The following is a 25214-nucleotide window of genomic DNA, read 5'->3' as shown; positions in this document are numbered from 1 at the left end:
CAGAAGGGATATGAACTGGCGGCCATATTGGATTTTTCCTGGAGCAATAATGGATAAAAAACACTAAAAAAGGCACACCAGAGTGGCGAAATTATCAGGTAGAGCATTTATTCTTTACAAGCTATCGACTGATATGTTTATTTTGTGTGAAATGTTCATCTCTGGTTCCCTTTCATGCAACTTTTATGGTGCATCAAGTGACCATTCCTCAGTGCAACCTTTGCAGCGCACTATGCTCCACAACTCAGGCTTATGCCAGACTGTACATTGGCGTAGCCACCACTTGGGAAGGCAGGAGCAAGTCAACATTAGGTTGTCATGGTGACAGGGGTACGCTACAGACGGAAGTGCAACGATGTATCCCCAGCATCACACCTACCACTTCCTGCATCATTTGGCCTTGGATGAACCAATTACCAGAAAGGCAGCAAAATCAAAAAGTTAACGTGTGCATGGGACGCACGGAGGGAGGGGACATCAATACTGGTAAGCCCTTTGGTTTTTAAACTTTCTGCAGCCTTTTTTTATGCAAAGTTTGCATTGTGTGCCAATTGGTTTGGCGTGGGGGGCATGACTCGTCTAGTCTCCAGGGAGGGGAGTGACCACTTACTCTCAGTGCATTTTAGTGATGCATGTGCATATATAACTGTTGGATTCCCAGCCCACACTGTTATATCTTTTGTCTGAGATACCTTGATAAAAGGGGGCCCTGCAAGGCCCTGAAACAATTTTCAGTAGATGAGGATTATTTACGTACATGATGGGACAATAAACTTTTGTACCCCGCTACAGTGTGCCAAACGTTACTTCTACCCTATGAACTTCTCATTTGGGTTCCAGCACCTAATTATTGCTTCATGGTGTGCAATATTACTGAAATCATTTTATAAACGGTATCAGGACCTGGAGTCTGTGGTATTGTTTTAGAGAGAAGAGTACTGGGGGTACTCAAAGTCCCTCCCCATCACGTGTACTCTATATCCAGTGACTCCCACACAGTGCACCTCTCTCTCACTCTTTTCCTTTCCTAGTATGATTTGCTCTAAACCTTTTTATTTTATTTCTCTCTCTCATTCCTGCTCTTCCCTTTTCTAAAGTAAATTGTATGTTCACAGTATACTTACTATCATGTGAGATTCACTACATCTGTAATATTTAATTGATAGTCTACCAAGCATTGGAAGTATTTAATACTGTAAAACCTTTTATGTGCACTACTTCGAACCTCTTAAAACATACCTGAAGTGAGAGAGATATGGAGGCTGACATATTTATAACCATTTAATGTATTTCCATTAAACAATGCAAATAGCTTGGCTGTCCTGCCTGTAGTACTTTTAGCCATAGACCCTGAGCAAGCATGCCAATCAGTATTGTCTGACTGAAGTCTGATTGGATTAGCCCCATGCTTGTTTCAGGTGTGTGGTTCAGACACTACTGCAGCCTAAGAGACCAGCAAGATGCCAGACAACAGGTATTGTTTAAAAGGAAATAAATGTGGCTGCCTTCATATCCCTCTTAGTTCAGGTGTCCTTAAAGAGCTATTAGATCTGTTATGTGACTATATTATAGTCATTATCTTTTGGTTTAAGGGTAACTTGATTACCGGTTATGTTTTGATGTAATATTTGCTTAAAATAGTGCACGTTATTGCAACTGCCAATGCTCCACTATGATACCGTTATACTTCAGAATGAATGCATACCTGTTGTTCTTTAAGTGTGCCAGAGATGACGCATACTTACCGTTTTATACATACCTGGGGCTTCCTCCAGTCCCATGCGCATGAAATGCTCCTACACCCCCGTTAGTTCGGCCAGTCATGGGCAGTCTGCGCAAGAGAAAGTGCGCTGTTTCTCCAGCGTCCTGCACCGAGACCCAGTACTGGAGCTGCAGGCAGCAGAAGACGGTGGCGTGGGAGCGTTCCGTGGGAGGAAGCCCCAGGTATGTATAAAACGGTAAGTATGTGTCATGTCTGGTTTCCTTTAAAAACTGTGCTATTTAATGCATAAATCTACTGTAAACTGTACATAAACTGTACTTGCCTGTTTTATTTGAAAGATTATCTTTTCTTCAAAAAAAAAAAAAAAGATTGAACAGAAAGTAGGTGTCTCTGGTTGCAATATATTTGTAAATAACAATAGTTCACTCACAAAGGGATAAAACTTAACATTTATTTATACATTAAAAAATCTAGGATTACTGTCATATTAGTATCTACATAGAAGGTTGATACAGTAGGTAATACTATAAAGAGTCAAATACTCCTCCCACTGTCAACCAGATAATAACTATTTTCAAAGGACCCCCCACCATACATGAAAAACCCGACATGTTTCACTTCCTAATTGGAAGCTTTCTCAAGGGAAAAGTGCAGTGCATTAAGTGCATATAGTGTTAGGATGCATTACAAAGTTATTAAAAGCATTATCAATAGTAGCATAGCGTATAGGCTTATGACAGCAGCCCAGATGTATGGTGGGGGGTCCTTTGTAAATAGTTATTATCTGGTTGACAGTGAGAGTATTTGACTCTTTATAGTATTACCTACTGTATCAACCTTCTATGTAGATACTAATATGACAGTAATCCTAGATTTTTTTTAATGTATAAATAAATGTTAAGTGTTATCCCTTTGTGAGGGAACTATTGTTATTTGCTGATTAATTCAGGTTCTGTGTTGTTTGCAATATACCGTATTTCGCGCCGTATAAGACGCTCCGGAATATAAGACGCACCCAGGTTTAGAGGGCAAAAGCCAGGGGAAAAATATATATATATACTAAACCTGGGGCGTCCATGTTCCAGGAGCGTCTTGTACATGTTATCCCCCAAATGGTACTCCTGTGTGCCCCATCTGTCCTACATCAGTCCTGCTGTGTGCCCCCATGTGTCCTGCTGTGTGCCCCCATGTGTCCTGCTGTGTGCCCCCATGTGTCCTGCTGTGTGCCCCATGTGTCCTGCTGTGTGCGCCATGTGTCCTGCTGTGTGCCCCATGTGTCCTGCTGTGTGCCCCATGTGTCCTAATGTGTGCCCCATGTGTCCTAATGTGTGCCCCTTCTCCCCATGTGTCCTCCTGTGTCCTGTCCCCACCCACACGTGCCTCAGCTTTTGCCCTCTAATTACCTCCTGCCCCCCATGTGCAACTCCCCCGGTCCCCCCTGCGTGCCTCCGATATCCCAGCGTGTCTCCGATATCCCTATTGTATGTATTTCCCCCCTCAGTGTCTGCAGCATCAGCGGCTTACCAGATCCATGCCGCCGCGAGAACTGCAGACACTCAACATCTCCATACGCTTCCTCTGTGCGCTTGTACTCACGACGTCATCAGTACAAGCGCACAATAGAGGAAGCGTATGGAGATGCCGGGTGTCTGCAGTTCTCGCGGCGGCATGGATCTGGTAAGCCGCTGATGCTGCAGACACTGAGGGGGGAAATACATACAATAGGGATATCGGAGACACGCTGGGATATCGGAGACACGAGGGGGGGCCGGGGGAGTCGCACACGGAGGGCAGGAGGTAATTAGGGACAAAAGCTGAGGCACGGGGTAGTCTAACGCTGCGGGCACACAGGCAGGGAATCCCCAACATGGCGGCGGGTCGGCGGTTCGGATCGGCGGGCGTTTGCAATTTGGGGATTCCCTGCCTTTGCCGTATAAGACGCAGGGACTTTTTCTCCCCATTTTTGGGGGAGAAAAAGTGCGTCTTATACGGCGCCAAATACGGTATTTGTGGCAGTGCAGCAGGAAATAAGACTCAACCTTGAGGGCTTGTTTCCACTTACACAAGACACGCGGCTGCACTTGAATCCCATCAGCCGCTCCATGCACAGCTATGGGATTCGCAGCCTCCTGCACCATTTCGGATTGAAATGCCGGCTGAATCGCTACCGCAAGCGATTCGGCCGGCGGCGCTATTGTTCTCTATGGCAGAGTTTCCCCGCACAATTTGCCTGTAGGGAAACTCTGCGGATTCGACGTGGAAGCTGCGCAAGTGGAAACGATCCCTAAGGGTCCTCGCCTGGCAGTGTTGGGACAGTCTATTCTCCGTGAGTTTGTAGGTCTGTCTGTGGGCCCGATCCAATTCACTTTTTCTCCTAAGTTTTCTCCTAGGAGATATTTTTTCACCTTCTTTTTAAATAACTCTTCATCACTCTATTATTTTGAAAGTAGTAAAAAGTAGGCTAAAAAGTACTCTCAAAATTATTCTGGGTATTTTCTTGCTTGGGGGTGGCTTAAAAGGCATTTTTTTGTTAAAGTGTACCTGAGATGGTACACTGGCCCGTATTTATACTTACCTGGGGTTCTAGCGCTACAACTCCCGGTAATCCGGTCAGACAGTCACCACCAGTCGTGGGCTTCTGTGCATGCCTGCTCAATACTACTGCACTGCAGCAGAATGCTCCTGGAGATAGGAGTGCAACGAGGGGCGCGTGCACAGAAGCCAGCGACTGCCCAGATTATTGGGAGTTATTGAGACAGAAAGGAGGCACCAAATAGGACAGCAAGGGAGGCCACGGTGCTCATAGGGTTGGAGGAAGCCCCAGGTAAGTATAAATATGGGCTAATGAACCATCTCAGGTTCACTTTAAGATGTGAACATATTACATAGGAGAAAAGTTATGAGTGAAGTGGATTGGATTGGACCCTGTGTCTGTGGGCCTGTAGAGTTTTGTAGTTTTTTTTAAGTATATAAGCCAATTTACATTTTCTCTGTCTCCGCCTCTCTCTCTATCCATCTCCTCCTCTCTCTTTCTCTCTATCCATCCCCACTCTCTCTCTCTATCCATCTCTCTCTTTCTATCCATCTCCTCCTCTCTCTATCCATCTCCTCCTCTCTCTTTCTCTCTATCCATCTCCTCCTCTCTCTCTCTCTATCCATCCCCACTCTCTCTCTCTCTATCCATCTCTCTATCTCTATCCATCTCCTCCTCCTCTCTCTCTATCCATCTCCCCTCTCTCTCTCTCTCTCTCTCTCCATCTCCTCCTCTCTCTTTCTCTCTCTCTATCCATCTCCTCCTCTCTCTCTCCCTCCATCTCCTCTCTCTATCCATCTCCTCTCTCTCTATCCATCTCCTCTCTCTCTCTATCCATCTCCTTTCTCTCTCTATCCATCTCCTCTCTCGCTCTCTATCCATCTCCTCTCTCTCTCTCTCTCTCTCTCTCTCTCTCTCTCTGTCCATCTCCTCTCTCTCTCTCTCTCTATCCATCTCCTCCTCTCTCTCTCTCTCTCTATCCATCTCCTCTCTCTCTCTCTCTCTATCCATCTCCTCTCTCTTTCTCTCTCTCTCGTTCTCTCTATTCATCTCCTCTCTCTCTCTCTCAGTCCATCTTCCCTTTCTCTCTATTTTTCCCTCCATATCTCTCCCTCTCACTAACTCCCCAAATAATGAAGCATCACATATTTCTCATTGTACTTCAGTAGGAAATATCTTTATTTCAAGTAATACAATAAATAATCTCATATCCAGTGACAAATAACATGACCCAGGCACAAAATATATGAATTCTGCTGTTAATATTATGTTTGTTAGCTTACATTACCCAATAAACACAAAGGTTGCATCAATACACAAGCAAGGGTTATTACAATGGAGAACATTTCAGTTATGACATGACTCTTTCCTGTACAACCCCTAGCTCTATGGCAGATTGGCATACTATGCAGGTGTACTGTGCAGATTGGCATACTATGCAGGTGTACTGGGCAGATTGGCATACTATGCAGGTGTACTGGGCAGATTGGCATACTATGCAGGTGTACTGGGCAGATTGGCATACTGTGCAGGTGTACTGGGAAGATTGGCATACTGTGCAGGTATACTGGGCAAAATTTCACAGTAGTTAAGTACACTCAAGAACAGTACATGGGCAAATGTGCTCCTACTTTCGAAGCCAATGTGGTGTGCTGGATTATAAGACCTACCATTTCATACATTGCTGGTAAGCACTGCACCTAAGTTACTATTCTCCAACACCAACACATAATGCTGGTTTTAAATGAATAGCATATGATTCTTTGTTTAATAGCCCCTTTCCAACAGTCTGCTGGTCAGTCACTGTTATCTGACTTTGAAGAACAACCAATGCTTGTGAATTTTCGCCACAGTCATTTTAGCATCTAAAATGCCATTTTCGACTTCAAAAATATATTCGCAAAAATACTTAGTATTTTCGCATTGTCAATTTTCGCAAAAAAAAAAGTTAAGTGCAAATTACCTTTTAAAACTAAAAATAGCAAAAACCCACACCTTTTAAAGGGACTCCAAGCACCTCTCATTGGTATGCATTTAAGCCAGACGACTTCCAACAAAGTCGTGCTATGACCCCTCTGGAGGAGCCTCTTGCAATGGCTATGCGTGTCACTTCCTGCTTCATTCAGTGATGCACTTCTCTAACAGAGAAGACAGGGGTGACCCGGAAGTTATAACATAGCCAAGATGGCAGCCGCAATTTTTAAATTGAAATTGAAAGAAAACTATTTAGTGTAGAACAGCGTCAGGCATCAAATGAAAGAGGAGAGCACAAGCTACAGAAAGGTATCCATGAGAGGTGCTCAGAGTCCCTTTAAAAAAAAAAAAAATCACTAAAAATACAAAAAATCATAAACTTATTACAAAATTATTTTCAAAAGCATTTTCGCTCTAAAGTCGAATTGTACATTATTTTCGCAAAAATAAATCCAAAAAGAATATTGGCATTTTTGCTTATCATTGTTGGAGGCAATGAATGTATTATTAACCGTACTGTTCTATGATATAATATGGCAGCAGCCTGTTCACTACTATACTGGGGCTTACTTAAAGTAAAGCTCCAGACAATATATTTGTTTATTTTTGACTGCATGGTGAATGGTTAGAACCCTTTTTGCTGTCTGTGCCCTTGTTTAATGGTTTTTCTACTGTCTTTTGCTCATCAAGCAAATGGAAGAGTCAAGATTTGAAATAGCTGATGAGCCTTTCTCCTTTCCTACAGAACAAACAAAACAAGTTTCCACTTTAAAATATTGCAGGGAAATGGATGTTTTATCCATAGCAGCTAGAGATGAGTTTCAACTCTGGCTTCCTATGCAAATTGTGTGCAAGTTTCCACTCACTAAAGTCAATGGAAATCTGCATGGAAAGACAAAATTGAAGCACATTTTTAACATCAGTGGACACTTTATTTTTACATATGAGCAAAGAGCACTCTGCACTGTCTGCCCAGACAAGACCAGCTCTTTCATTTGTGGGGGTGAGTTATCAAGACTGGTACAATGAAAACTGATGCAAAAGTGGTAAAGCTGTCCAGAGCAACCAGTTTTTTGAGTTCTAAGTGAAACAAAGATTATAACTTATTTTTTAAATTCATGGTGGTCTTGACAATCAGCCACTGTGAGCAACACAATACATTTGCCCCTTAGAAATGTAGAGGAATATATTTGATAGATATGGATGACAGTTGCATCCATCCAGCTTTTAGAAATGTGCTGCAATGGTTGACTTTGGCTAGGGATTCACTTCACTGGCAAGTCTTGATTGTGCAGTCACCAACCATCGCCCTCCCAGGCTTTTGTAACTCACAAAAGGAATATAGACCAAAGAAGACCACCTAGAAACCCGGTTGGTCATGGGGACATGGGTGATTTTTCTTGTGGCGAGCATGACTAAGAATCACCTGAAGAGTCAAGTATGTGACCTGATATAGACATTATGGACAATGTCCTTTACAACAGAACAATCGTATTGGAATGCTTAGCCACTATCTGCTCATGTGGCCTGGTCATAACCTGTCTTACATAAATACCTCCTGCTCTTTGAAAAACATACTATTAGGAATACGTTAATTACATTAAGTATATAATAAATACACCAAAGTGCATGGTGAATGCCTGAGAGCACGCCATTGCATTTTATCTGTACTGGAACAACATGTCACAGAATGACCTCTGCTACAATAATTTGCTATTTACAACATAGTTTGTTTTGGCTTCACAGACTGTTTTTTTTTTATTTTTTTTATTATTTTTAACATGACAAACATGCAAGTTTCAAAGTACCTAAGCAGATACATGCTTGTAACACTATGGCATGAAAAGCTCGCTCCCTGCCATCACCAGCAGCAGTTCCCAGCTTTCCTCATTCACTCTTGTTCTGCTTTCAATCCTCTCCATTGTTCAGGAAATCAATGTTTGATCAATGAGAGCCTCATCTCATCCATACCTTCAAGCCATCCAACCTCCAACCCATCCAACCTCCAAAGGCATAAAGTATAAAAGTAACGTAATGTGAATCACTGTAACCAAGTGAATCACTATCATTAAATAAAAAAACAGCTTTGTCAAAATAAATATCCATAATAAAATAAAAGCAGCATTTCCCACCTTTGTCAGTAGTTTCTACCTCCCTGTCCGTTAACAGTGTGACATTTAAGATGCATTGGCAAAGGCATTGCTACACAATGTGCTAGAGAAGAGTTAAACCGTTTTGTCTAAAGCTTCTCCAACACAGGAGGCCCTCCTGCATTGCCTTAAAGATATATGGTAAAGGCAAACTAATAACATACTTTGCCATAATCATATGGATTTTAGCGTCATCATGTCAAGTAGAAGATCTGTTATGAAATCCTTCACAGAGAGGGCACCGTAAAGCTTTCACAGGCATCACCTGAGAATATATACTATATGACCTGTTTTACCTTTTTGCCAGTGAGTCCCAAGTCTGTACAACATTGCACGGGTCTGAGTGAAGATTCCAGCTCACCCCAATAAAACAGAAATGCATGCAAGACACACACACATCTAATAAATAAGAGGAGCTGGCTCGGGACCAGATCTGAGCCATCATCGTACAGTATAGATAAGAGCACACAGACATTTAGTTCTTAGCTGTGGCCATGCACAGTCTATGTGTTCTTTATTAGGCACACTGAGGAATAAATGGGTTGCTGTCAGTCGACAGGCTTTTCATCTTCTTAGTGCTTCCACCACTGGTCATTTGGACAAGGTCCAGGTAAAAATGTGACTTGAGAAAGCGGCGGTATGAATCCTTCTCCATGAGGATAAAGATCTTGTGTTGGGCCTGAATGAAGCACGAGGATGTGGGCTGGATCATGTTATTAGTTGTCTCCTCTCGAGTAGTTGAATCCAGATTCACCTAACAGAAGGAAGAACAGAGACAATTATGTAACAAAACAATGAATGATGGGATAATGCATGATGTGGCAGTCCTATTCATATGAGCTAGCACTGATAAATTAGGAACTCTGTCATCCTATTATGGCAACACAAAAGTTCTGGGAAATCCAGATGGTTGCTTTGAACACAGCAGCCAATTAACAATTCATGTTTATTTTCAGCAAGCAACAACTCATTGAGGAGTTCAGAAGTATAAACAATTATTTTTCTTCCACGCATTCAACACATGGAAGCAAACTGGCAATTAGCAATGGAGTTCCAAGAAATATTGACACAAAATAAAGATTCTAGTTCCAACATGCAGTTCTGGCTTTAAAATATAATGGATTGCTAGGACTAGAAGGCAATAAAGACTGCCCAAAATGAATGTGAGGTTCAGTATAACATTTCTTACTATCAGTTGTGAAGGTCATTAACAAGTGTTGACACAAGATCTTACCTCTCTGGAAGCCTCCACAGAAATAAAGTCTTCATAGATCTTCTGGGCCTTGCTTGTCAGTTTGGCTGTGGATTTGGTTTTCCTATAATCCTCGCAAGCCAACCAGAAGTCAATGTTCTCCTCACTATATTCAGACTGAAGAAAAGATCTGAAGGCGACCAAGCCACCTAATGGAATGAATTATTTTATTAGTATTGTAGGCTATGAAAGGCCTTGTCTGTCATAGTCACAAAAATGCTGTAAAATGAAATATTTTAGTAAGATAAACATTTTTATTTCATAAGGATAGATGTATCAAAAATGATCCTGAATGAAGATGTGTTTTAAAAGTTCATTGTTTTGCCGTTGATAATTAAAAGTTTCACCCTCTGAACAGTGTAGGAGATATTATTTCTAAATGAACTTCCACCATATGTCTAATATCTCAACATCTGTCTTCCGTAATAGAGGTCAGAAGAGGTCAGAGTCTGGGAACCATGGTGAAGAGCAGCTAGCGCAAATAAAACTCCCTTATCCTGGGGACCAGTGGCTTTGTGTCTTGTATCACAGCCAAACCAAGGTCATCTGAGACAAGAAATGGTCTTGGGTTGACGTCACTGGATCTTTTTGTAAGCCTTGAAAATGCTTAATGTGCTAGGGTAATGCCTTCAGGACAGTTGTTTCTCACGTTCCACTGACTGGGGTATCCCTAGCTGACTAAAGTCACGTATGCACAACTGAACACGTGCTCATGGAAAACTAAACACGACCTTTGCAGACTGCTATATAATTAAGATGAGGGATGTGACAAAGGCGCTTTCTCTGATTTTAGCTCAGCAACACACGTCAAGAAACATCTTGTTCATAAACACTAAAACAAGTGGGAGATGATTGGCTGAAATCACACAACGCATAGCGCAATGTAATGCATCAGCATTGTAGACAGTTACTTGTATTGATTTTTTTTGTTTTTAATTCTTGGACAAGTTTTACCATTTGTCTTCACATTTGGAGCTAGCAAGTAAGAATACTGCTTTTTTAAAGAATCGCTACAAACACTTTCACCTTCCCACTTCTCTAAACACAGAATACATCCAACTATTGTCAGGATCACTATTGGCACATCTAGGGACTTCAAATATGGAGGATTAGGCACTGAAATATACTTAAACAAGATAGAACATACTTTAGAGTAAAACACAGAATGTGTTCAAGCTTAACAATGCAGTACTTGTAAGAACAAACCCAGATCTGCAAAGTTACTGTTATTTATTTTGGCATCGTCTGTTGCCTGGCTATAGTGCACCCTATCAAAAAAATCACTAGCCATAGTTCTCACATCATTGAAAATTTAGGACTAACTATGCAATGGTTTATGCAGGAACTGCCTTTTTTAATGGCAGTTAAACAAAGTACACTCTCCTATATTTACAGTGGTTGCACAAGCATCTGGGCCAGACACCTTCTTGGGGGAGAAATGAGTTGGAGTCCAGGAAAAAAGCAAGAATATTCAAATCTGCACAACTCATAAATATATGACATGTTGGCACTTCTGTTTGAAATCCCATCTACACTCCAGTTGTTAGGGGCTACCATAGTAGAAGTTCCGTGTGGTAGTGCTAATATAAATCACATGACACTTAATATACAACAGCCCTGAGTAGTACTTGAACCACAGATCAGCACAAGAGGCTGGATATGGTCTAAATGCTATACTATGCCATGTCACCCGATTAAACACCAACATTCCTTAAAGGTCATTTAAAGGGTGTCCGAAGGGACATGTAACTTGAGGTTGATTCACTAACAGAAATAGCGCGAGTAACCTCCTGTTACTTGCGCTATTTCAACTGCGTGCCTTAAATTTAAAGGGATACTGTAGGGGGGTCGGGGGAAAATGAGATTAACTTACCTGGGGCTTCTAATGGTCCCCCACAGACATCCTGTGCCCGCGCAGCCACTCACCGAAGCTCCGGCCCCGCCTCTGGTTCACTTCTGGAATTTCAGACTTTAAAGTCTGAAAAACACTGCGCCTGCGTTCCTATGTCCTCGCTCCTGCTGATGTCACCAGAAGCGTACTACGCATGCCCAGTATGGTCTGTGCCTATGCAGTACGCTCCTGGTGACATCAGTGGAAGCGAGGACATGGCAACACAGGCGCAGTGGTTTTCAGACTTTAAAGTCTGAAATTCCAGAAGTGAACCGGAGGCGGGGCCGGAGCATCGGTGAGTGGCTGCGCGGGCACAGGATGCCTGCGGGGGACCATTAGAAGCCCCGGGTAACTTCAACTCATTTTCCCCCGACCCCCCTACAGTATCCCTTTAAGTGGTTTAATGCTACGTGTGCTAGCGCACGTAATTACCCTCAGCCACTGGAGCGCACTCTATGCTGCAGGTAGTGCAACATAGTGAGCGCTAGTAACTTACGCCCACTCTCTCTACAAATAATGAGCACTCCAATCATCCTGCCCTGAGCCCCTTCAGGTCCAATCACTTTAAAGGACGTGATCCCCGCACTTTTATTGGCCCAATGGGCTGCCTGTCACGTTAAAAAGAGCCAGAAAAAAAACTTTAACTTTACATTTTTAATCTTTAGATACAAAATAACCCTATGGGGTTCCGGGAAAGTCAAAGTCCTAATTAGGCTTGGAATTATAGATACAATAGTTTGTCTCATCAGTTTATTTTCACTTTATGTTTGCTTTAAATATGAGCGGCATGTAACACACATTTACAGCTGTGTTTTGTACTTACAGTCATTGTTTACAAGATTTTCCAAGGATTCTGTCCATTTTTTCAGTTCATCATAAGTCAGCCTGAAAAAGAAAAGAAAAAAAAATGAAATGAGATTACTATGAAATACCACTACCTACATGTATGTTTTATCAGATCTATACTGTATATAGGAATGCACAGGCTTCATTCAATAGCATTAACCAGTGCACAATACTAGCCAAATACTAGCTTTTAAAAGTGTGTTGTACTAACTTGCAAATCTCAGGTTCATTGCTCCGTTTACAGTATATAATTGCTGTTTGCATAAAGACTTTCAATAAGCAAACAGAATTTACAATACAGCACACCTGCCACATGTGCAGCAACTCCAAGTCAGCTACTGATAAAGAGCAGAAGTGCTGGGCTGTATATATTTCCAATCTGAACAAAACCCTACTTATATATACTGTATTATAAAATTGTAACACGCAGCATCCCAGTTATGATCCAGTCATGTATAAATTGGACATCACAAAATCTATGCTCTTCTTAAAGCTGTGTTTTTGTTTTCTGTTCCCAGGACTACCAGTTTTAATAATATTGCCACAAAACTCTACGAAGATCCTAGTGACAGGAAGTGAGTAGGGACACTGATAGTGATTAAAATAAAATCAATCTCCTCTCTACATTATTCATAACTTAAAGAACCACTATTGCAAAAATCATAACATTTTAAGTACATGTCAACACACACAAATACAATGTACATTTCTTCCAGAGTAAAATGAGACAAAAATTACGACTCCTATTTTGTTGACACAGTAGGTAATAGAAATCTGACAGAACCAAGAGGTTTTGGACTAGCCCATCTCCTCAGGGGGGGGTTCTCTGGGTTTTTGTTATTTTCAAAAGCACTTTGTGAATGACATTTGCTCAGTCCAACTGCCAAAAAAGGTGTAGCAGGGAGGTTGGCCAGCATCTTCGGGTAAATCCTTTTCAGGGAGTGTCTTTATAAAGAATAAAGGCCATACTGAGAACCCCAATGAGGAGATGGGCTAGTCCAAAACCTGTTGGTTCTGTCCGATTTCTACTACTTAAGAAATGTATGACTCATTTTACTCTGGAAGTAATGTTCTTCTTATTTGTATATGTTTACATATATTTTACATTTTTTGTGATAGTGGTTCCTTAAAGGGAATTGTAACTGAGAAGGGATATGGATGTTTCCTTTTAAACAATACCAGTTGCTTGACAGTCCTGCTGATCTCTTTGGTTGCAGTAGTGGCTGAATCACACACCTGAAACAAGCATGCAGCTAGTCCAGTCTGAGTCAGAGCACCTGATCAGCATGCTGTTGAGGGGCTGTGGTTTAAATTATGAGAGACACGGAATCAGCAGGAGAGTCAGGCAACTGGTATTATTTTAAAAGGAAAAATTCATATCCTTTTCAGTTTAGGTTCCCTTTAAATGGGAAAAAAATCCAAAATTCAGATATAAATATTATATTTACTGACTTAGTAAGAACTGTGTTAAGCATAGTGTGTATTATTATACTCATACTGTGGCTTGCTAAGCCTTCAGCGTGAGCTAGAGAAGCAGTTATTAGATGCAGTTCCCTCCTGCTTGCCTGGTCTATCTTATGAAATCTATTCTTATATATGTTATATTTATTGACTTGCTATGACATATACATAGCATAATATGCTTATTAGCACTGATCCTGCGCTTAGCTAACATTTCAGCACCAGATATTAAATGTTGTTCTGTGCTGTCTTCTTGTTCAGTCATAGGAAATCCTGCTGAGTTAAATGATATGGACTATTTAACAACACTGAATTAAATCAAGGTCAGGTAACAACAGATGTCATAAGATTCTGTACAAAGAATTTAGAGAGGGAGGTGCAGGTGAATTTTATAGGCCTTTGGAATTAAAACAACACCTACTGTTACGTTAGATTAAATCTATCCTGGCATTGTATTGCACATCTTGAAAGCACAGAGTAGTTCACAGAATTGATTTTTAAAGGAAACCTTAGATGGGGACTTAGCTATAAAATATACATAACTGGGGCTTCCTCCAGCCCCCTCCGTGCTTATCGCTCCCACGCTGTCCTCCTCCACCTCCTCGTTTGTCCGCAATTGGCCTCGGAAAGTCCTCTGGTCCGGGGCCAACTGTGCATGTGCAGCCCGACCGCGCCCGCTCCTGACTCGATCCTGTTGCCGGGAGCGTTCTGTGTCTATGCAGTACTACTGCACAGGTGTAGAGCGCTCCCAGCAACAGGAGCGAGACAGGGGAGCACCCTTGGTTGGACAGCGTGTGCACCGACTGGACAGCATACCGAGGCCAGTTGCGGGCAAACGAGGAGGCAAAAGGAGGACGGCGTGGGAGCAATAAACCTGGAGGGGGCTGGAGGAAGCCCCAGGCATCTCAGGTACATTTTAAATATTCTGAGATTTTTGTGTCACAGAGATTTCAACCCAGGTACACTGATAAGCCAGAGCTGGTGTTACCTTACATATATCTAAGAGCGGATATTATCTCTACAGTCTCCTGGGCACTGTAATCAGCGTCTGCCTTGGCCCGCTGGATTTTGCTGAAATCATCCCTGCCCAGCTTTGTGATCCCTGTTCCCATTTAATCTTTCAATAACTGGTAATTAGGTCCTTAGTGTATGATAAACGTGCGCTCCAGCCACGGATCAGGCTTACCTCTGACAAGCAGGTTTGTCTTTCTTCACGCATGCGCTGTTATCACAACCTTCTGTTTTCTGAAGCAAAAAGCCAAGTCGGTGCTTCATGTCTTTGGCACTGTTCAAAAAACAACATAACAGGTTAACGTGAGGATTGAGTAGCCTAAGAATTCTAAGAGTCTGAAGAATGGAATACAGATCAATTAGCAAAGGCTCTGCTTCATTAACATGCACAGTTGCTGGGAAACACAACTTTCACACTGTAGGAAACTAAGGCTGGTTTCACAGTGGGACGTTACAGGCGCACGTTAGAGCAGCCTGTAACGCACCCCACCGCACAGCAATGAAAAATCAATGGGCTGTTCACAGTGCCCACGTTGCAGTACAGTGTAACGCTGCGCCATAATATAACGTACTGCATGCAGTACTTTGTAAGCGGCAGAGCCGCGTTAGACGGTTTGCACATGCTCAGAAACGTTGGGGAGGAGCGGAGAGCGGCCAGGCACATGGCTAATTAATATTCACTGCACTCAGTGACATGCAGTGTTTACTTCCTGGAGCGGCCACTCTGTGCGGCGATTGGCCGGCGGGACCACGTGATGCCGCATGCGTCCAAGAGTGCGCATCACGGACGCCAGAGTGAGCTGCACAACGCGGCTCACTCTGACGTCCAAAGCAGAGAGCACCAGGCGTTGCGTTAGGGGCACGTTGTGCGACCATAACGTCCCCTAAAACGCAACGTCCTGGTGTGAAACCAGCCTTAAAGGTCTATATTAACCTAATTTCTAAGGCTTTCCTAAGCTGGAGAACATTGGCCAGCATGGTGGTCCTGCAAACATGGATTATATTTGCTAAGAATTATCTACCATTAGCTGTCAGAATGGTTGCTGATAGTTTAAACTAGACTGAGCATTATTATTATTATTATTATTATTCAGCACTTTACAGAGTACATAGTCATGTCACAGACTGTCCTCATAGGATCACACAATCTAATGCACCACAAACATAGTCTACTGTTCCTACCATAGTTTAAAGGACAATGGAAGTGAAAGGGATATAGAAGCTGTCATATTTATTTCCATTTAAACAATGCACATTGCCTGGTTGTTCTGCTGATCCTGTGCCTATAATAATTCTAGCTATAGACCCTGAACAAGCATACAGAACAGGTGTTTGACTGCATTTGCTGCATGCTTGTTTCAGGTGTGTTATTCAGACACTACCAATGTATGAAACATCAGCAGGACATCAGGCAACACAGGCAACGGGTATTGTTAAAAAAGGAAACAAAGAAGGCAGCCTTCATGACCCTCTCACTTCAGTTGACCTCTAAGGACATTTGTTTTAGGACGAACCAAGTAACAATGGCACGTGGAGACAAAAACACCCAAGAATAGGAAGACCATACATGCTCCATGCAGGTAGTGTCCTGGCAGGGGTTTGAATTTGGGACTCTAGCGGTGCAAGGCAGGAGTGTTATCCATTACACCACAACACAACACAACATGGAAACCTGTTTTCATTGTCAGCACTACTGCAATCTTAATGTTTCAGTCAAGCTCTAGTGTAGGTTAGAAAATAGCATTCCCCTGGTTGTTATGGTCAAGACACTCTTTTTCAATTGATATTTGGACATTTAATCCGTTGTCAGACTTGCAGAAAGCTGAGAATGTGACATTTAATGATGTCCCCGGAAATGAAATGGCTTTGTGAGATCTATGGTACTATGTAAACCGTAGTGAAGCAGAAGTGATTATGTTTAGCTGCACAGCACACAGAGGAAGCCAACTGATTCATCCTGTTGTGGTATTAATATACCTCTGGCTTTATCCTGATCCCAAATGCGTGTAAGTGTAGGTCATAATAACCTGTCACCATTATATGTAGTATGAAATCCTCGCCTGCCACCAACGCTTTCATTAAAGGCCAATTGTGTAGCGTTTGTGTGTCATCGTGTCAGGACTACAGGGGATTCTGAACGTGCTTCAATAAAGGATTTTCTGAGCGGTTTAACTGTACATGGAACATACGGATAGTCTACTTTAGAAACCAGATCCCTTTGTTAATTTTTTTTAAGCTGCCCATCAGGTGAAAATAAACTGATGAGATTAACAATTATATGTATCCTTCTACTCCTAAAAAATGACTCTTTTTAAAGTATCCCAGGGTTTTCTTTTACATTAAAACATTTACAAAGTAGGTTGCATATTTTACTGTCTTTAATTAGTAGCAGCCTATTAAGTGTCCCAGAGTTACCTTAAAAAAAAATCAATAGTTCATGTATTTTATCCCTCCCTGCCCTCAGAAGTTGTATTCTGCCAGGAAACATTTTTATGGCTGTAATTTGCTAATCAGTGAGTTTACTATACTCCTGACAAGCAACAGACAAGACAGAAGCTGTCACTTCCATGCCTACAAATTAACTCTTTCAGGCAACAAAATAAATCAAGTAAAACAGCCAAGTTATTAATAAGCTTTTTTACTATACATATATATTTTTTTTATCATCATGTCACATCATATGGCCTCGGTTACACTTTAAGTGCTGATATATAGCTCTATGTATAACAAAAAAATATATTATCCAAAAGTGTGTTACATTTTAAGCCCACTTTGTTTGTTTCTGGCTACTGATATAAAGGAACATTGCTATAGAAAGAAGAAAATGTCTTTTTATCATAAATTATTCATGGTTTGCATGGTTGAGGGTGTGGCTGGAGGTGTGGCAGAGGTGTGTCTTTTGTGCAGTTGTTAGGTATGTATGGTGCTCAGTATTTCAAATAATAGCATACTTGTGAACAGGAATGCACTGAGAGCTACAATATGGGAAATCTCTCTCTATTACCAATATTTGATAAGGTTTTAGATCTGATGGTGGTAGTTCCCTTTAAGGTTGCACTAAATGTCTACAGCATTATTTCAGCTATCTGCTGAAATACCAGTGACTGCAATTTTGTGGCCACCTGCAATCAATTAGCAGCTACATAGAAACGCACTGTTATTACCTAAAGCAGCAACTCTGCAGTCAGCTATACGATGCTAATGAGAGAGATGTGATGCTGCTACACGACTTTGCTGCATAGCCTTTGTCTGATGTTAGACTGTTTAGTTAGTTTAATAGGGTTTAATAGGGATAAGGGGGTTATGTAAATTAATACCAATGGCCAAATTCTCAGGAGCAGAGCTTACCTCCTGGCAAATTCCAGAATTCCAGAGTTAAGATGCTTATGTAATATGTTAAAAAGATCTTAGATCTAAAACAGAACTCCGGGCTCTTGTACTTGTTACAGGTGGTAAATGAGTTGATGATAATTCTGATTTGCATGCAAATTCAATGCGAATGGTATGCAGCCTGAAATTGGCTCAGCCCAAATCAGCAGGGAGTGCATCTCAATGGCTAGCTCTACTGCCCTTGCCCTATTCAATTGAATAATGATTATAAATACTTTTTCTTCCTTGATGTAGCAACATGTGACAGACAAGGCCACGCCCACCGAGGTGTGAGGTGAGGCCTTGCATCACTGGTTTCCAACACAGTGCTCCTACTCTCCAACCAGTAGGAGATAGCAGAGCCGTCACATGACCTGACATGATCATATTTTTTTTTACACCTTTTTGGTCATCCTAACACTAATTGTTTCCAAATATGCTATAGTTACCTGTTGCCTGATTCTTACAACATTAAAGGACACCTGAAGAGGGATATGGAGACTGCCATATTTATTTTCTTTTAAACAATGTACATTACCTGGCTGTCCTGCTGGTCCTCTGCCTATAATCCTTTTAGCAATAGACCTTGAACAAGCATGCAGAAATTCTGACTGAATTATGACTGGTTTAGTCGCAAGCTTGTTTCATGTGTGTGATTCAGACACTACTGCAGCCAAAAAGATCAACACAACTGCCAGTAATGGACACTATGGATGCTTGTAACAGGGAAAAACAGAATTGAAAAGGTAATAACTGCTGCTTATACTGCAAATCATTTCTTGGCTTTAGCTAGATTTATGAAACATTATTTTTTTAATAGGAAGTGACACCTATTCTAAATTTAACCTGTCAAGATAATACTTACTGTATATTACTACCAACTAGAATTGACTTCCTCATAATCGTGTATTTCTGGTGAATAATCATTATTATTTAAGTAACACTGAAATATCCTGGTTACGTAGTAATATAAAATGAATCATTAACTTAGGATAGCTTAGTTTAACGGCCAGTAAGACATCATTTATTCGTTTATAGCAGAAACAATTGTTCCAGCACGTAGTAACAATAAAGTGTACTTGTGTATGTTTATGTCTGTCATAACAGAAGTAATAATAGAACTAGCTGTAACAGCCTGTCACACAGTGACACTGGGCAGGAGACGCAGTGCATTATCTCAGTCCTATACAGAGCAGGCCTACTCTAAAAAAATGTAGCTGTGATATGGGCCAGACATGACCCTGGGGCTATAACCAAAATAACTCTATAGCATCCAGAAAGTAACATATGCAATTCAATATATATATATATATATTCAATACATATATATTTCTATGAGGCAGTAGAGCTTTTTTATATAATTATATAATGCATTATGTTATTATGTTTATCTCTTCAGGTTATTGTAATGTCTATAAAAGCCCCAATTTTGGCAGACAAAGGGTTTCTTGTCAGATCTATATTGGCACAGTGGCCCGGTGCACACCAAAAACCGCTAGCAGATCCGCAAAATGCTAGCAGATTTTTAAACGCTTTTTGTTATTTTTCTATGGCGTTTTGCTAGCGTTTTGCGGATTGCTGCTGCGGTTTTCAGTATAGTAGATTTCATGTATTGTTACAGTAAAGCTGTTACTGAACAGCTACTGTAACAAAAAACGCCTGGCAAACCGCTCTGAAGTGCCGTTTTTCAGAGCGGTTTGCGGTTTTCCTATACTTAACATTGAGGCCGAAACGCATCCGCAATCCAAAATCTGCAGCAGCCCCGGGAGTATGCGTTTCTGCAAAACGCCTCCCGCTCTGGTGTGCACCAGCCCATTGAAATACATTACCCTAGCGGATCCGCACCCGCAAGCAGATCGCAAACCGCAGCGGAAACGCTCCGGTGTGCACTAGGCCAGTATGTATGTGTAGAAGCTAGTTGATCCGTTTATGTCAATTAAATTACAGATTATGCTTGCTGTAGGCTACAACCTTGTGAGAGAGATTTACTATGTGCCTGCCCACTCACAGGCTGAACAGTAGGATGATGCAGTCTACGCAATACCAGCAGCTAAATAGCCTGAAACAAACGCTTTCCACTGCTTCTGGCCATGTGATCAACATTTTAAGGAAGGATGTTTAGCTGCAGAATCCTACAAATTTTTCACAAATCTGAGTACATTGATTGAAGTACTGTGCTTTTTCAGATATTATGGTTATTTTTAGAACTGTGCCTTGAAATCCTGGGAATTGCAAAACAATGACTTGAGTCCATCTTTTAATACGCTTTAAAGGAAGGAATGCTGCAATCAGATTGGGTGCTAAGTCAGTAATTAATTCTGTAGCTGTGCATTCCTGTACTTGGCCGCATGGTCACTGCTGTGGTCCCACTACATTAAATCATTTACTTTCCCTCACCCAGTCACAGATTTTAGAAGGTTGAATTTTACTGTGTGGCGTCTCAGTAAATTTCCCACAAGCTAAGATTCCTGTCTTGGACTTGCAGGCAGGTCTTTAAATATTAACCAGAGACCCCCTGTGAGAGCATTCCTCAACGATGCCCAACATTATAACAGTGTTTTATGTATACAGACATTTATTGATGTTTTTACATGGACTTGGCTACACATGTCTCTTTAGAAAGTGTACATAAAGCACAAGTATTTGTAGGTACAACAATGATATAAGTCGTAAATCAGTAGATGTTATTGTCATATAAAGTCAGATCATAGGCCTGGTGCACACCAAAAACCGCTAGCAGATCCGCAAAATGCTAGCAGATTTTGAAACGCTTTTTCTTCTTTTTCTGCAGCGTTTCAGCTAGCGTTTTGCGGTTTTGTGTAACGGTTTTGGTATAGTAGATTTCATGTATTGTTACAGTAAAGCTGTTACTGAACAGCTACTGTAACAAAAAACCTCTGGCAAACCGCTCTGATGTGCCGTTTTTCAGAGCGGTTTGCGGTTTTCCTATACTTAACATTGAGGCAGAAACGCATCCGCAATCCAAAATCTGCAGCAGCCCGGGAGTATGCGTTTCTGCACAACGCCTCCCGATCTGGTGTGCACCAGCCCATTGAAATACATTACCCTAGCGGATCCGCACCCGCAAGCAGATCGCAAACCGCAGCGGAAACGCTCCGGTGTGCACTAGGCCTTAGGCCTGGTGCACACCAAAAACCGCTAGCAGATCCGCAAAATGCTAGCAGATTTTGAAACGCTTCTTCTTATTTTTCTGCAGCGTTTCAGCTAGCGTTTTGCGGTTTTGTGTAGCGGTTTTGGTATAGTAGATTTCATGTATTGTTACAGTAAAGCTGTTACTGAACAGCTACTGTAACAAAAACCGCCTGGCAAACCGCTCTGAAGTGCCGTTTTTCAGAGCGGTTTGCGGTTTTCCTATACTTAACATTGAGGCAACATTGAAATACATTACCCTAGCGGATCCGCACCCGCAAGCGGATCGCAAACCGCAGCGGAAACGCTCCGGTGTGCACTAGGCCATAGTGTTGCAAAGCTTGATAAAACACAACAATATCATTCTTGCTTTTTAAATTGATACTTTTTTTGCTGAATAATCAGCAGTTGAGGAATAAATAATTTTGGAGGCTTTAAATATTAAGGCTGCCCTGGCTTCAGGACTTTTATGTCACGAATTGCAACAAGTGTGACCACAGTACTAATGGGGTGAGGTATTAAAGGACTACTGAAATGAACGGTACATGGAGGCCTCCATATGTATTTCCTTTTAAGCAATACCAGTTGCCTGGGTATCCTGCTGAGCTATTTGGCTGCAGTAGTGTCTGAATCACACCAGAAACAATCATGCAGCTAATCTTGTTAGAAACATTTGATCTGCATGCTTGTTCAGGGTCTATAGCTAAAAGTATTAGACGCAGAAGATCAGCAGGACACCAGGCAACTGGTATTGCTTAAAAGGAAATACATATGGCATCCTCCATATACCTCTCGCTACAGTTGTCCTTTAAGTTGAACTGCAGTAAAGAGTGTAGTGAAGCGGTTCACAGCAAATAAAAAAAAAAAAACAATCCTCATCCAATCATATGCAGATAAGTTTATGCTTTTTTATTTCCTTGCACATGATTGGATGCTTGAAGTGCACACAGGCTCCCTTCATCACTCTTGGCTGCACCTCACCACTGATCTGGCTATGCTTGGTATGGTGAGCTGGGGGTGGGGGCTACATTTGTAATAAGAGGAAACAGTGGCTATACATATTATGGGGGGGTGATGGCTACACTTGTTACTAGGGGAACGGATAATGGCTGCACTTGGAATTAATGATGGAGACATTTGTTGTAGATGGAAGATAATGGCTGCTCTTTGTGGAACATAATTGGAGCATCTGTTTTGATGGAGAGCAGAGATGATGGCTGCACTTGGTGGAGGGGACATAATAATGATACTTGTAAAGGAAGGGGGGTAATACTTGTTACATGAGGGGAATTATGGACACATAAGTATCTTGCTAGAGGCACAATGTGGGAGCTACACCAAGAGCAATGGTAGGGAGTGTGAGGAGGCGATCATAACTACACCAAGAGATGTTCCCAAGGGATGGCGGTGGCATAATGCAGGGCATATGCCTATGTGAGAGGGGTCCAGGTTACTTCTGCACAGTTGCCCACTACTGGTTGAGTCCACCGCTGCATGTAAATCACAAGCCTGGAACAGGTATGCAGATCAGATATTCTTTGCCAGTCTCACATAACTTACTGCATAGGTGTTCCAGGTCTGTTACTTAGAAATGGCTGAAGCGTAAAATGGCACGCAAACAGCAGCCTCCACAGTAACTGCATGGATTACAGCTCTCTGCCCACAGCAAAGTTATGGTTACAAATGTGTAATCTATTCATATCCATGCTGTGTAGCAGAGTGTTCTGTAGGGGGAGATTGTCTTCTGGCAATTATTTAGATTTTCTCTTTCTTGGAACTTTCCATAATTGGATTCTAGATAATTGTCCCTGCACTTGGAGCAATTCTATGAAGAATAATTTAATTACCAGACATAATAAACATAAGATTGTTGCGCTCAAATTACCATCTGAGTTCTTAGCAAACACAACCAGCTGCTATAGGGGGCATTATATAACAGACAATATGGACAGCCCTCAAACAACTCTACAAGGCTGCAATCACCAAGACTAATGCATCATATAATACATCACCCAACAGAACAACAATACGCTGAATAAAAACTAGACAAAAACAACGAAATTTCTTACAGCTCTAAAGAAGAGCATAATGAACGCAGAAATACTACACTATTCCCTATATATATTAAAGAGATAATTTCCAGTTATTAAAAGAACTTAATCTTACTTCTTGTTTTATTCTATACTGATAACTTGTTTTATTCTACACTGCACCTCTAATTAAAAAAAACTATACAAAAAAAATAGCCAAAATACAAAGTAATGTATTTGTATACTTAACAACTACCCTAATACCTATTTATTGAGAATTTATATATCATATATTGTACATTAATATATCAAATATTGTACATTTATATATCAAATATTGTATAAGGAACAGCTCCCAAAGATGTACCATGCATACCGCAGACCTAGTCTTTCAGATGCATTAAACAATCCAACCCTCACAGTATACAGTAACAATGTTGCACAGACATCTGAAATACTGTACTCTCTGTTCTCCTTCAGTACCAGGAATTCTAGAACTGGATACAGCCCAATGCCTGCAAGCCAGGGAGGAAGTGAAATATCACCAAAGGGGACACAGATGACAATAAAAACTAAATGTTCTACATCTTCCCCTATTCTACACAATATAAAAAAGGCTGCAGCTCTCTGTTTTAATACTGTGGCACAGGACCAGCAAAGCATCTTTTACTTCAAAATTAGCTTGAATCTCTGTAAATGTCCACTATAGTGTTATAAGCTCTTTACTGGAGTTGGAGTATTAATTATCAGCCAGCCACCACTAAACTAAATGGTTTTAGTCTTTCTGTCTGGTTTTACACAAAAGTCATTCAATCAACATTGACAAAATTATGATTACTCTGTACAAACCACAACTTGTAACCAACTCAATAAAATATTTTAGTGGAATACTTGCCAATAGTACTTCATACAAGGCAATGCAATATCTAAAAGGACCCTACAGCAGATTTCAAAGTGAAAGAATTAATGAACACTGTTAAGCAGTACATATATAATGAGAAACTATTCAGCAGTTGCACAGCCGACACAGCCCCAATTAAAGGAATAATATAAAGGCAATCAGCCAATGGTGTTCACTGTAGGTAGGCAGCCGAATGTGGCTCAGTGACCCAGGATCAGAAAGCTCTGCAGTCATTTTGCACTAACATATATGACACCTAGACAAGTGCTAATGACTGCTGCTATTCTGCACCCTCCAAAAGGCATGTGCCCCTGCTCTGCAGTGCTCTGCGCATCTCTGCTGACGGATGCCTAGGCATTGTGTGCTGTCTGCAGATTGCTGGCTCACCTTTTCAGGCAGGTGGCAGGGAAGGAGCTCACCCCGGCTAGTCCTTTGCACATCTTGGCTGTAAGGTCAGGTTCCCACACACGGATTGTGCTGTTTTTCTGCTTAGTGTCTATCTCACTGGATCTATCTGTCCAGATTGTCACAGCTCGGCTGCTGCTGATTCCCATTCTCTCATCTTTTTATAGCCTCAAACAACAGGACTCAGATGCAGCGATCAGCCAATCAGAGGCTGGCTTTGCTCTCCTCTGTGCATCCTCCTCCCTCCTCCCTCTCAGCATCATCATCCCTCCCTTTCTCTAGCCTTGTTCTATTTCCCCTCATTCCCCCCCTCCTGGTGAGCAGTGAAAAAAAATATGAGTGTTGACGTGTGGGGAGGAGGGGAGACAGACGTTAGTCAGCTAGCAGTGAGGTGATCGGGAGAGTTTATTAACTTGAGCCTGAGTTTTGTTATACAGCAAATCCTGGAAGTGTTTATCCCACAGAGAGACTTTTATGGGAACAGGATCAAGCTCTGTATACAGTTTAGTGATGATACC

The 25214-nt window shown here is 41.6% G+C and overlaps 1 protein-coding gene across 1 annotated transcript; it reads right to left on the bottom strand.

Annotated features, from left to right (window-relative positions):
- Positions 1–5417: 5417 nt before the first annotated feature.
- On the bottom strand, positions 5418–24885 carry RGS4 (regulator of G protein signaling 4). Its single transcript, XM_068239952.1, has 5 exons — positions 24679–24885; positions 15017–15115; positions 12347–12408; positions 9615–9781; positions 5418–9134 (listed from the first exon to the last, which is right to left on the bottom strand). Exons 1-5 carry the CDS (start codon positions 24843–24845, stop codon positions 8898–8900), a joined length of 732 nt encoding a protein of 243 aa, XP_068096053.1. The 5' UTR covers positions 24846–24885; the 3' UTR covers positions 5418–8897.
- Positions 24886–25214: the final 329 nt, after the last annotated feature.

Source organism: Hyperolius riggenbachi, chromosome 6 (genome assembly GCF_040937935.1).
Source record: "Hyperolius riggenbachi isolate aHypRig1 chromosome 6, aHypRig1.pri, whole genome shotgun sequence".
NCBI classification, from domain to species: domain Eukaryota; kingdom Metazoa; phylum Chordata; class Amphibia; order Anura; family Hyperoliidae; genus Hyperolius; species Hyperolius riggenbachi.
This window is presented reverse-complemented; position numbering and strand designations above follow the sequence as displayed.

Excerpts from the sequence above, each read along its gene's own strand:
- RGS4 (XM_068239952.1), bottom strand. The coding sequence starts at position 24,845 with ATGGGAATCAGCAGCAGCCGAGCTGTGACAATCTGGACAGATAGATCC. Across the intron at positions 9,782-12,346 it reads AAATCTTGTAAACAATGACT|GTGGCTTGGTCGCCTTCAGA; the intron begins GTAAGTACAAAA and ends TCATTCCATTAG. Across the intron at positions 9,135-9,614 it reads CTGTGGAGGCTTCCAGAGAG|GTGAATCTGGATTCAACTAC; the intron begins GTAAGATCTTGT and ends TCCTTCTGTTAG.